The 13,842-nt window shown below is 40.2% G+C and overlaps 1 protein-coding gene across 2 annotated transcripts; it reads right to left on the bottom strand.

Annotated features, from left to right (window-relative positions):
* Window positions 1–8,424: 8,424 nt before the first annotated feature.
* Window positions 8,425–12,986, bottom strand: LOC124865141 (ETS1-related protein). Of its 2 annotated transcripts, none has more exons than XM_047360106.1 (8): window positions 12,848–12,986; window positions 12,585–12,675; window positions 11,249–11,368; window positions 11,088–11,162; window positions 10,859–11,008; window positions 10,539–10,781; window positions 10,321–10,439; window positions 8,425–9,218 (listed from the first exon to the last, which is right to left on the bottom strand). In XM_047360106.1, exons 2-8 carry the CDS (start codon window positions 12,664–12,666, stop codon window positions 8,937–8,939), a joined length of 1,071 nt encoding a protein of 356 aa, XP_047216062.1. In that variant the 5' UTR covers window positions 12,667–12,675; window positions 12,848–12,986; the 3' UTR covers window positions 8,425–8,936. The 2 variants fall into 2 exon arrangements, with proteins under 2 accessions (XP_047216062.1, XP_047216071.1); XM_047360115.1 differs by having other exon boundaries at window positions 11,088–11,159.
* Window positions 12,987–13,842: the final 856 nt, after the last annotated feature.

Below are 13,842 nucleotides of genomic sequence, written 5' to 3'. Positions count from 1 at the left end.
GTAGCAGCTGAAATTCGAATTAGAAGTGTGCAGGAGACGGACAGCTTCCTATGAGAAAATGTGGGGAAAAAAATTAAGTTGCTTGGTGAATTTATTGTAATCTCACCGTAATTCTTTGCATTTTCAGTTTAGAAATGACCAAGTCTTACTGCAATTTTCGGGTTGTTTCGGCGCATTTTCCTCTGCAGCTCTTCGGAACACGAGGCCTTGGACTCTAAACGACTCAGTCTCTCATTACAAGTCCCCAAATCATCGCGGACCCGCGCTAACTGCTGGCTGACCTCGGTGGCAAACTGAGTCATCTGGCGAGAAAATCCAGTCATTGTAGCAAACAGTGTCTTTTCATCAATGGCGGTGTTACTTCGGTTAGCGTTTCCCCATCAGATACGGTTTCCCCTTCATCACCTCACCGCCCAGGTGGCAAAAAGCACACGAGCTTTCCTGCTATCAGCTGAAGCGTGTGAATGTTTTTATGCATACATTATTACAAAATACATATTTCTGTGTAAGCATAAAGCATTTATTACTATTTAGTGGTTTAATGTAATAGACTTTCAAACTGATTGGTATCGGGGTGCACTAAATCTCTAAACTATTACAATCAGTGCTTTAATTAGCTTTAATAGCTGTTGCCTAAAAAGGCCTCAAGCTAAACTGAAATCAGAAGTGGCCTATTGATAAAGGGAAATTCTTTATATTTATTTGTGTGAAAAAAATGGCAAATTTTTATTTCAGGAAAACAAGCGGTCTAGAACTGTGGGTCTGAACATGCAGGACAGAAACTGCGGTTCTGACTTCCAGGAAGATGGCGGAGGGAGCAAACACGTGGTAAGCCCTCTCTGGAGCAAACCCCCTAACGAATATAAACCGGATCATACATAAGAACGAAATAACCTCTCTTCTAAATACTGAAGAGTCCCAAGACATTTAGCGGGATTGTACGAAGTAAAACTAACTTCCGCCATCAATATTTGCAGCAAGCATGGCCAAAGTTAATGCCAAAGCTAAGGCTCTTTTCCCCCATGACTATTGTGCTACGGATGTTATGGATACTGATACTAAAGGCTCTAAAAACGCGTTGTCATCTCCAGAAAAACGCCAACCCCCTTGAAAAAAATCAGACCCTCAGAAACTGTCTTCTGACTCGGAAGCAATCACGCAGCCAGTTTCTAACGCCACTATTCTTGCAGCAACTAATTCACTTCAAACACTAATGTCTGACTTCAAAAAGGATTTGCAAGAAAATACGTTATTGCTAACATCACCAAAACTCTGGAATTTAATGCTGAGGGGATAAAAGAAAGAAAAGAAAAGAACAAGGAATTAATGAAGGAGGTGAAAAGTCTAAAGAACAGAATGTTAAGTTGGAAAACAGAGCAGCAGATTTGGAGAGAAAAACAACTGAGATGGAGCAGGAGAAGAGAAGATGGACCTTAAGGCTGAATGGCCTCAAGGAGAAGCAGGATGAAAACACTTGAGAGCTAACTGTTGATCTCCTATTGAAGATTGTTCCACCCTGGAAAGACAAAATTGACTGGATCCTAGACACGGTGCACCGACTGGGGAAATCCTCTGACCACCCTCGTCAAACCATCATGCAGTTTACAGCTAGGATCTACAGGGATGAGCTTTGGAGAGTAACAAAACGCCACCCCACCTGCATGGACCTTTACCTTCGCTTTGCAGAAGATCTCACCAAAGAAGATCGTGAAGCAAGGAGAGCTGTTTGGCCTAAAGTGGAGCAGGCAAGGAAGGAGGGTCTAAAGGCTATATTTAGGGGTCCCTGCGCTTACATTGACGGACAGAGAGTGATGCCCTAATACTGTTGGGTCCAGGTTTGACATAATTCAAGGTTTGCAGGGGTTTGTTCCTGTAATATTCAATTTAATACCACTTGGAAGTAGTACTGAGTAATTTCTTTTTTTATTTCATATTTTTCATTGAATGTCTTATGGTTACATTTAAAAGTGAAATCTCTCTTCTATCTCTTAATGCAAGGAGACTGAGAAACTTCACAAAAAGAAAAGGTATTTTTTTATTTTGTAAAGAGGAACGAGCGCAATTTTTTTTTTAGTCAAGAAACACATTCAAAGTTGGAGGATGTTTCATTTTGGGTTCAGCAGTGGGGTGACAAAGCTTACTTTAGTCATGGCACCTCTAGATCAGCAGGAGTAGCTGTTTTATTTAAAAACTTCCTTGGGCGGATTATTTTACACACAGCAGATAGTCATGGGCACTGGTTGAGTCTTATCATTAATGTTGACAACGTGAAATTTATTTTGTTAAACATACACTCACCAGCCACTTTATTAGGTACACCTGTCCATCTGCTCGTTAATTTCTAATCAGCCAATCACATGGCAGCAACTCAATGCATTTAGGCATGTAGACATGATCAAGACGATCTGCTGCAGGTCAAACCGAGCATCAGAATGGAGAAAAAAGGTGATTTAAGTGACTTTGAACGTAGCATGGTTGTTGGTGCCAGACGGGCTGGTCTGAATATTTCAGAAACTGCTGATCTACTGGGATTTTTTAGGGTCAGAATTTGGCATCAACATCACGAAAGCATGGATCCATCCTGCCTTGTATCAACGGTTCAGGCTGGTGGTGGTGGTGGTGTAATGGTGTGGGGGATATTTTCTTGGCACACTTTGGGCCCCTTAGTACCAACTGAGCATCGTATCAACGCCACAGCCTACCTGAGTATTGTTGATGGCCATGTCCATCCCTTTATGACCACAGTGTACCCATCTTCTGATGGTTGCTTCCAGCAGGATAACGCGCCGTGTCATAAAGCACAAATCATCTCAGACTGGTTTCTTGAACATGACAATGAGTTCACTGGACTCAAATGACCTTCACAGTCACCAGATCTCAGTCTAATAGAGCACCTTTGAGATGTGGTGGAACGGGAGATTTGCATCATGGATGTAGCCGACAAATCTGCAGCATCTGAGTGATGCTATCATGTCAATATGGACCAAACTCTCTGAGGAATGTTTCCAGCAAAAAGTTGAATCTATGCCACCAAGGATTAAGGCAGTTCTGAAGGTAAAAGGGGGTCCAACCCGGTACTAGCAAGGTGTATCTAATAAAGTGGCCGGTGAATGTATATGGCTACATTAACATCTATGAAAATAAAAGGCTTCTAGATGAGATCACTTCACATCTAAAGTGTCTGAAAACTACGCATTCAACTGAAAATATAATAACAAGTGATGATCTAAACCTGGTCCAAGATGACTTTTTTGATAAATATTCCTAAAGATACTTGTCAAGCCATCCTAATACTATTGTTGATACGTTTTGCAACAAACTCAGTCTAACTGACGCTTGGAGATATCTTAACCCAGAAGTAATTCAATTCTCTTGGTTTGGTCCAAACTATTATTTAAGATCTAAAATTGACCATTGGCTTATCTCTAACCATTTATTAGATTATGACATCAATTCTACTGTATCTGTGGCTCCTCTATCTGATCATTGTTTTATTAATATAGATATTACACCTAAAATTAGAACTCGATCAAATACGTTTTGGAAATTTAATTCAAGTTTGCTAAAGTGATACGTGTTGCCAAAATGTCAGATTACTTATTAGTGACATCCATTCTTTGGAGGAAATTAAGTTTCCAGTTGGAAAATGGGATTTTCTTAAATACCAAATCCGAAAAATATACAATATCCTTCAGTAAAAAGTTAAAAAAAGATATGGAAAAAAGAGAATTGGATATTATCAATCAATTGAATCTTTATTGCAACAAACCTATCTTAAGTGATGAAGATAAACAGAAAATCTTGAGCTTACAGCGGAAATTAGATGAAATTTATAATCATAAAGCTCAAGGGGCGTTTGTACGTTCGAGGGCCAGGTGGATAGAAGAAGGAGAGAAGAACTCGGCATACTTCTGTGGTTTGGGAAAATGGAAACATGAAAAAAATTGCTTTAAATCTTTGTTGATTAATAATATAGAAACAACTGATGAACACACTATACCCACAGAAATCTTTACATTTTATAATCAACTTTTTAGTTCCAAATTTTCTAAAACAGACTGTGATTTTTTCTTGACATATCTTGACCAATATGTTCCAAAAATAGACAATAACTATAAAGACATGTGATAGTCCACTTTTAATTGGGGAACTTGATGCAGTAATTAATCGTCTCTCTCTTAATAAAGCCCCAGGCTCAGATGGGCTTACAGGGAATTTTTACAGGCACTTTTGGGACAATATCAGAGAATTACTTTACCAGGCTTTTAGTGAAATCTTTGAGACATGCACACTTCCAACTACCATGAGACATGGGGTCATAATTTCAATTCCAAAACCCAATAAAGACCCAAGAGTGATAGAAAATAGGAGACCCATAACACTTAGAAACTCTGACTATAAATTGTTAACTTATATTTTAGCTACTCGCCTTCAATCAGGTCTATCAAATATTATTTCGGAGACAGAGTCTGGCTTCTTAAAAAACAGATCTATACATGATAATATTTGGCTTGTCGTTGAGCTAATTGAATAAAGAGAGCTAATTGAAGATAAAGGCTTCATTTTCTTTCTGGACTCTTATAAGGCTTTCGACTCGGTTGAACATCAGTTTATTTTAGCAGCACTTGAACACTTTGGTTTTGGCATTAAATTTAGAGCTATACAAAAACATTAGTGTTTGTGTTATTCTTCCTAATGGCTCTACCCCTAATTTTACCATTGATGTTTATTCCTCAAGGCTCCCACATTTCACCTTATTTATTACTTTTAGCGACTGAGTTGTTGGCCATTTATATTAAAAACAATAAGGACATAAGACCCTTGAATGTACTCGGAACAGAGATTGTCATCAGCCAACTTGCGGACGACACAATTTTATTCTTAAAAAATGAACTTCAGATCCCAATAGATATCCAAAAAATAGAAACGTTTTCCAAAGCTTTGGGTTTAACTTTAAACCTAAGTAAATGTGAACTTTTTGCCCTCCATGATACACCCATTAAAGAACTTTGCCATGTCCCTATTAAATCTGACATAAAGTATCTTGGCATCTATCTAACTAAAGATCAAAAAAGAAGTCAGTTGTAGAAAACAAACTCAATGACTGTAAAACAAAACTTAGATTAATAAATAAATAGATTTAGATTGCCTTAATGGTGCATTAAAAATAAACTGGTTAAAATCTTGGATCAAACATCATAGTTCTTTTTGATATTGTATCCCTAACTTCCTTTTTAGCCAAATGGGTGTTTTAAATTTGCTGCTTATTTCTCACTTTGATGTAAATAAGCTTCCTGTGAAATTACCAGAGTTCCATAAACAAAAATTACTGTATTAGAAAATGTTATATACTCACAACTTTTCACCACACTCTACAATAATGATAGATATGTATTACACCACAACAAATCCTTATTTTTCAAGGAGTTTAAAAAAGATATTTGGTCTTTAATCCATTTAATGACTGATGATGGTGTTATGTTAAATTATCAAAGTTTATGCGACAAACACGAATTTAACTCTCCTATCTCAGACTTTTGCCGTTTGTTTAATGCACTTCCCCAAGAATTTAATTATTTGACTAGAAACATAATGATTTACCTTACTATACAACCAAAATTATCAATCCAGGGGGTCTACCTTTTAGACAAAACATGCAACATCTTTATTAGAAAATGCTTAACAGTTTATTTCCTGGGCAACAAAATAAGAATAATATCCTAAGTAGATTTGATAAAGATTCAATCATTAAACTAAGATCCATGTACTTAACTTTCCCTATAGCTCCTAAAGTAAAAGAAACACACTTCAAAATTATGACTGACTTATATCCATCCAAAATTTTACCTAGAAAACGTTTTAATATAGATGACAATGATATTGGAACAACTTACCGTATGTTTTTTCTTTGTGCAACTGCTAATATTTTTTGGAGGGATTTACAGACATGGTTATGTAGTAAATTTCCATCATGGCTTACCTTTTATTCCAGAGATGACATAACCTTTGGTTAGTTATGTAATAACAAAGATGAAGAACTCTGTATCAATGTTATTTTGTGTTTGGCTAAATTTTTTATTTACAGAAACAAAATACAGAAATGCTCCCCTAATATCACTTGTTTCAAAAATGACCTTAACTTGTATGTGACCTCTTTGAAACTTGTCAAAGAACCCAAAGCTCAAACACTTTATTCCCTTCTGAGCAATATTTTCCATGACTAATATACTTGTAATGCTTGTCCCCCTTGCACTGTTCTATTATTTCATTTATTCCTGTCATGTCCGTCTTTAAATGTAAAGCGGCCATTTGGTGGCCTTTGTTGTTTGTCATAAAGTTTCAATAAAAAAAGAAAAGAAACTGCGGTTTCTGGTCTGTAGAGACAATAGATTTTGTTTCCGTTTCAGGGCAGCTGCAGCTTCCCTTAGCAGCTCTGGTACAGATTTGGACACGATGATTTCCCACTATTTCGGAACACAACAAGATGTATGATGGTGCGGTCTGGGGCAGGAGAAGAAGAGTTGCCACTGACGTCAATCTCCTGCGCCGCTAGGTTAGTTATTTCTTAGTTGTGTTACACAATCTTGGAGAAGAAAATGAAAACGCAGTTTGTTTCGGTACTTGTAAAATTGTTTAGCATCTTGTTAAATTGTTTTTTGACATGTTAATTTGTCTTTAGGTTTGTAAAAGTGTTTTAGATTTTGTAATGTTGGTTTGCACCTCCCGGCCACCGTAATTAGTCATTTTTTTTATGAGTCAAAAAAATGCAGCTATGTCCTTAAAATGAAAAGTCAGTCAGTCATTTTCTACCGCTTATTCCATAGTGGGTCACAGGGGAGCTGGTGTCTATCTCCAGCAGTCTATGGGCGAGAGGCAGGGTTCACCCTGGACAAGTCGCCAGTCCATCGCAGGGCAACACACAAACAACCATGCACACACTCATTCATACACCTAAGGGCAATTTTAGAGTGACCAATTAACCTAACAGGCATGTCTTTGGACTGTGGGAGGAAGCTGGAGTACCCGGTGAGAACCCACACATGCACGGGGAGAACATGCAAACTCCATGCAGAAAAACCCCATGCTGGGAATCAAACCCAGGACCTTCTTGCTGCAAGGCAACAGTGCTACCAACTGCGCCACCATGCAGCTGTTAATACATTTTAATTTTCAAATTGGACATTTCAAAATTAATTTTGGTCACATTTTGCTGGGACAGGTTTTGAAAATGAAATGTTAAATGTTATTTTATTTATCATTTTAATTAATTTACAAATTGAGCAGTCTTGGAGAAGAAAATGGAAAAGCAGTTTGAATGATTTATTTTTGATTTTATTTATGAGTCAAAAAATGCAGCTTCATTTTGAAAATGAAAAAGCATTTTATTAATACATATTAATTTGAAAATTGGGACACATTTGCTTCCATATGCTGCAAGTCTACGAGTATTTTGTTTTTCAGGTGTTCATTTCTGTATCTGCAAGATAAACCCTGGGAAGTTGACAAAGAGAGTGAGAGATGTGGTTTAAGCTCCTGGTCATGTGATCTGCAGACTGCAGCATGCAGGAGATGATGGGTCGCCCTTTTTTCATCCTTGTTTCTTTAGAAATATCTTCTCAACGGATCGGAATGCAACCAAGAGAACCGAGCATTTTAGTCTTTATCTCTGCGTTCCTCTGATATTTTCAGCTTCTGAATTGAAACTGAGTGGAAAAGCAGCCAAGGTCCAATGTAAAACTCTTCAGGAAAGATCTCCAGGAAGCCTCTAGAAGACTTTAAAGATAAATAAACCAGTCTGATGGTTTAGAAGAAAAAGTGAGAAATTAACTTACTCTTTCCTGTAGTCCTTCATTTGTCCAGATTACTGAACTCTCCACAGACACAGAGACCCTCATACTGATGGGTGGTTGTCTGTGACACCATCATCCCACAATTTATAGGGAGCATCCTGGCTTCTCTGGGGCTTCACCTCCCAGGAGGAAATGTTTCCAAAGTCTCCTTTCAGGATTGCATCCAGACGTTTGTTTACCCCTGAACTGCTGCACTTTAATCTGACCTACAGAAAAATCTCAACTCTAAATCTCTGTGGTTTAGCGCTGCTGTAGACCTTCGGCTACACAAGCTAATTCTCTAGTTTCAACTAATAGCACACATTTAAATGTGATCTTGGGTGTTTAAATTACTGTAAAACCAAAAGTATTTTTCAAAACTCATTTGCGATTGTTTTGTAAACATTAAAGCCTCTTATTGTACGGGAATTATTAAAAACAAAGTGTGTTTCTAATGTGATTTTAGAGAAAAAAAACAGCATCAGCTGAACCCACCGGTGGGTCCATCGGGCCAAACACCAAGCATCAGCCTGTGGTTTGACAACTAAAAGGCCCAACAGGGACACCTAGTGTTCCAAAAACAAGAAAGCACCGATTTTTGTCTGCAACTGGTTTTATTTACACAAAACAATCATCAGAAACCAATAAAAACCTTCTCTGGCAGTGTCTGAACTAAACACCAGTTTGTTCTTCTCAGTAGCAAAGGAGGTAGAAATGAGTTTTGTATAAAAATAACAATAATAATATAAATGCACAAAACTCTACAAGGTAGTCTTATAAACAATATTTACACTTTTCTTCTTATTCAGACACAATCTGTAGTGCTTTAAATGGCTGGTTCCTGTGCTACATTGGTCCTGAGATTTAAAACATTTTAAATTAAATGTTTTTATTTGCCAACAGGTCTTTAAAAACTAACCGGCTGATGGATATGTGTGTTTTTGCTAGTTTTCTTTCCTGAAATGTAGCATCTTTACATTTCCTGGAACAGATTCAACCTCAGAGAACATTTTGGTTCTCGCAGGTCCTGAATCAGCAGAGTTCCTGATCTGTAACACATCAGTGGTTCCCTGCCGGCCCGATCCAAACCCTACCAGGACCGTTTCCCTACTGGGAGACCCACGCCCCGCTGCTGTGCTCGGCTACAGCTTCCCCTGAGGACTGCCATGTCTCTGTATTCGTGTTTGTGGGCAGGACGTTCAGGCTGCTCAGGACCTCCTGCGCCGTCTTTCCCAGCATGCCCTGCATGTCACAGACGAAGCGGTAGACGTAGCGCTTGCCCGCCGTCTTGTGGATGATGTTCTTGTGGTAGTAGTAACGCAGGCCGCGGCTCAGCTTCTCATAGTTCATCTTTGGCTTGTTCTTGCATTGACCCCAGCGTTTGGCCACCTGTAGGATCAATAAAAAAAACAGTTTAACTTTAACACGAACAAGAAACACATGACTCATAATTTAATTATAAATACGAAAATGCAGTAACTCTGAAACTGGATTATTTTAAAGAATAATTGTGCATTGTAAGGGTCATTGTGTTTAGAGTGGGTCAAGTCCTGTCAAATAATCTTGTAAGGTGAACAATGAGAATCCACAAGAAAATTATGAATTTCGATAATAATACAGGTGTATCTCGCTTTGTTTTGCCTTATTGGTGTCTTGGTGCAAGTTCCCAGATGTATGCTGATGATACAGTTTTATGTGTTGCTAATAAACCATCTCATCAGTCTCATCACAGCTGTCTCAATATTTTATTTTGAGAAACCGTGGCTCATGTTGAATATTCATTCATCTTCTATAGCGCTTCTTCCATAGTGGGTCGAGGGGAAGCTGGTGTCTATCTCCAGCAGTCTACAGGTGAGAGGCGGGGTCCACCCTGGACAGGTTGCCAGTCCATCACAGAGCAACACAGACACACAGGACAAACAACCATGTACACACTTATTTACACCGAAGGGCAATTTAGAGAGACCAATGAACCTAACAGGCGTGTCTTTGCACTGTGGGAGGAAGCCGGAGTACCCGGTGAGAACCCACGCATGCACGGGGAGAACATGCAAACTCCATGCAGAAAGACCCCGGGTGGGAGTCGAACCCAGGACCTCCTTGCTGCAAGGCAACCACCTGCGCCACCGTGGAGCCAATGTTGAATATCAAAAAACAAAATGTGTAAATTTTCTTTTCTTTAGGCTCTGATGTGATTTTTTTGATTGACAATAATGACAAATATGTTAACATCAACGGGGAATATATATATTAAAATGTTCGCTCAGAATAATTTTTAAGAGGTTGAAAGTTAATTCCTCTCCTGTAGAAACATTATTTAATTACATTTTAATAAAACTCTTGAGTTTTAATCTCTATTTTACTGATTCGGTTTGACTTTTTCACTTTTGAAAGATCTAAAAGGTTGAGAGGAGAATCTTAACTTGTTTGTTAGATGTTTTGAAAGTATAACTGAGCAGATTCCCCAACCTCATACAGGATTGGTCCTCACCTCAGTGGGATCAGACATCTTAAATTCCCAGCCGTCTCCCGTCCAGGAGATAAATGTCCTGCAGGCAGAGTCCAGAAGAAGTTCCAGTAAAAACTGCCACAGCTGAATGGGACCAGAACCTGAACAACACAGGAGGAAGTAAAGATATTTAAATTTTGTTCAATTTAATTATTCAGAAGTTATTTTTCTCTGATTTTACAGTAAGAGACACCTCAGACCTGGATAAGCAGACATTCCCGTTATATGGCCCTCTCTCTCTGGCCTCTGGAGGTGTGTGTTCTTCCGTTTGGTCACACGGGGGCAGTATTGCTCTGTAGGCAGAGTGGTGGGATTTGAGGGGCTGGATGATGGAGGACCAGGGTGAAGAGGAGGGGCGGTGAAACTGGGAGATGGATATTCTTGCCAGAAGGATGAAGTCTGTCTGTGATCGTCTGAGTCGTAGAAACTCTGATCGGTTTTATCTGGAAAAACACGGAGTTAAGTGGGAATCCAGAGGCTGTGGGAGGAGTGGGTTTCACAAGTTGGGATGAGATCTTACTGTGTAATGTGTTTGATCCTTTTCCGGTCAGAAACGGGCTGTGGCTGCTCTCCACCGCTGGGCTGAACTGTCCAGCCTGAGGCACCAGGTTCTGGTACGTCTGCAAAGACTCCTGGTATCCAGTAAGGGACTGGTCCACAGTCAGCCCGTCTGTGGATGAAGGAGACGGTCAGAAAACCAAACAAACCCCAGAGAGTCTTTTTGCAGACTGCAGAACCTCGAGTCTCACCATGTGGGTATGAGGTCCACCAGTTAAAGTCCTGGTGTGAGTCCAAGTTAAGGAGTCTGGCATCAGTGGCACCTACTGAGGAAGCAGATGATCCCAATTAAAGGAAAATTCAAACCAGGATCAGAGTAGAAAACGTTGTAGGAAGCGTCTGGAAGTTTTACCTTTGGCGTCGTAAAGATTTGGAGCTTTAGGCGGTTCTGGGTAGCTGCTGTCCACCCCACACTGCTGCTGTCCAAAGGCTTTGCTGTCTAACAGAAAAGACAGGTCTTCACCAGGGCTGTCTGAAGGTTAAACATGACGCAGGCAGAAGGAGACAGAGAGGTTAGAGGGATGGTGGAGGCTCAGAAGGAGCTCTGCTTTTAAGAAGAGATGCACCAATCACACTGTCCTGCATTCCTATATTGCTTTTTTAAAGTCTGACCTGCTCATTCCAATTTTTATTCCCAGAATGATTAAACACCCGATGTGAAAACTTGACCATAAAAGAAAGAACATGCTGCAAACATGAACTAAATGTTTCCATATTTAAACTACGGATCAGAGCATATCACAAGCTGAATGATTTGTGCATCTCTGCTTTCAGTGGTTAAAGGAAAAATTAGACAGTTTAGCATAGGAACAGCTTCAAACATGGAGCTTTCTGTATTTTACTTTAAAAACAATGAAAAAATAAAGATGTACATTTCATTAAGCAGCAAAAAAATCTGATTTTGATCAACAGCAAATGCATCAGTTTAAAATCCCGGGTCCCAAACCTGCTTTGGGCCCCATGAGGCACATGATCTGAGAGGATCTTTGTAAGTCCAACAACAGTTTAAATAGGCTGTGCATATTGTCTTTATGTTCTTTTTGTCACAAGAGACAGAAATAGACATTATAAGGGTACAAGATTCTGAATTTTCCAGCATGTTTGGTTTTTTTCTGCCCCTGATAAGTCAAGTAGTCCCTGTTTTAGAGCCCGGCCCAAATCATAACCGTGAACCAGGAGGTTACTCCAAGCTCACCTCTCATCAAAAGAAGGAAACGTAGGATGGGTTTAGTGTTAATGACATGAACATTCAGTTCAATGGATGAACACGGCTGTGAGGAAGCTGTGCTGGGAGGGGGAGGAAACGCCAGCGAAGGGAGTGTGACAGAGCAGTGATGGAGAGATGGGAGGAGGAAGAGGAGGAGGAGGAGGAGGAGAAGGGAAAACTCTAAATCTGTTGGAGGAGGAAATCTGGAGGAAAGGATTAGTGGAGACAGAGATGGGAGTGAAACATGGAGCGTGTCTTTAACCCGACCACCCAGCTTCTCCCCCGTCTCTGGCCACCTCAGCCTGGGTCAGGATCTCACTGAGGACCCTCTGACAGATGTGATGACACAGTCTATGAACATGTTTCCTGCGTCCTTCAGCTGCTCAGCCCCAGAGGAAACACCTCAGATAAACACGCAGAAACCTCCCCCCACTGCTGGGTTTGAGAGGAATCATCACGCACGTTCACGACCTGAACTCACCATAAGACGCAAAGTCAAAATCTGCAGGCACTTCCTGCGTGCTGAAGTCCTCCGTGTAGAATCCAGTGTGACAAACCTCCATGTCCTCTTTCTACAGGCAGAAAACCAGTTTCACTCACAGATGTTTTTTAGATTCAGGAATATTCAAACGTGAAGCAGGGCGAGTCTGAAAATGTTCTGTTTGGATTCAGAAGCATCAGTCTGGATTTCAGGGTCAGGAAGGCATGAGAAAAGATCTGAGAGAAAGAAAGAGCAGAACGCACCTTTAATCTGAAGTTTTTCCTCTCCGTGTCTCCAGAGTTCCCAAATCTTTCCCAGAAGCAATTCCCTGCTGCGGCGGAAGCGGAGCTCTCGGCCTGGTGGTCGGTGTGTCGGAGGGTCGGTGGGCTCCGGGCCCGTTTATAAGCGCGCAGAGGAGCGTGGGCGGGGCGCGTGTCTGCGGTGCGTCGTGACCTGCGGATCCGAGGTTTGTTTACGTCAGCGCCCCCATGACTGCTCCCCCTCCTGCCCAAATGAGCCAGCGACCAACATTCATTCATAAAACATCCTTCACAACAATCTGAAAACAAAGTTACATTTCAGAAAGAATTGAAGGGTTTTATCATTATTTTACCTCCGAGAAAGAAGTGGAGCAAACATGATTTTTTTTTATAACAAAAATGTGACTAAAACGACATTATTCAGCCTCATATTGTATAATTTGGACAAAAAGCGGAATGTAAGTGCAGAATATTTAAAAGTATTAAAGTTTGGAGTAAAACTGTCATTAGAGAGGACTCCACTCAACACAGAGGCTTTGTTGGGTGGAGTCTGGTTGGGAATGAGGGAAAATGTGACAAATGAGTTAACAACAGCGTGTGGAAAAGAAACTTCTAGCTTTGTCACACATGGAGGAAACACTTAAACTCGCCATTTATTGGTCATTTTCATATAGGTGATATGGCTCACTGCCCAGGGTGCCATCCAGTCAGTGGTGGCGCAAGACTTGGAAAAGAAAAGGTTATCTGTGGTTGCGTCCAAAGTTTCTGCTGATTGTTTTCATGTTTCTTCATTGAGGATGGGCCCCAGGTGTTTTGCAGCTGTGGAGGAAAATATGGCCGTGACTTTAAAGTTGCCGTTTGATTCATAGCTTCTGCTGAAGCACTAAAGGGACATTTCACAACTTTTAAGGGCTCAATTTGATCATCTCAGCACAAAAAATGGAAAGTACGTCAACTGGCAAATTCTGAAGTTATGTATTTAGAACAGGTTTTTAAAA

Source organism: Girardinichthys multiradiatus, chromosome 3 (genome assembly GCF_021462225.1).
Source record: "Girardinichthys multiradiatus isolate DD_20200921_A chromosome 3, DD_fGirMul_XY1, whole genome shotgun sequence".
Classification (NCBI taxonomy): Eukaryota; Metazoa; Chordata; class Actinopteri; order Cyprinodontiformes; family Goodeidae; genus Girardinichthys; species Girardinichthys multiradiatus.
The sequence above is the reverse complement of the archived record's forward strand: the minus strand, read 5'-3'. Positions and strand labels throughout refer to the sequence as shown.

What these genes read in the sequence shown, in the direction of transcription:
- LOC124865141 (XM_047360106.1), bottom strand. Translation starts at nt 12,666, where the DNA reads ATGGAGGTTTGTCACACTGGATTCTACACGGAGGACTTCAGCACGCAG. An exon ending in TTTTGACTTTGCGTCTTATG is followed by an intron (nt 11,369 to 12,584) that starts GTGAGTTCAGGT and finishes TTTAACCTTCAG; the next exon opens with ACAGCCCTGGTGAAGACCTG. An exon ending in AAATCTTTACGACGCCAAAG is followed by an intron (nt 11,163 to 11,248) that starts GTAAAACTTCCA and finishes CTGCTTCCTCAG; the next exon opens with TAGGTGCCACTGATGCCAGA.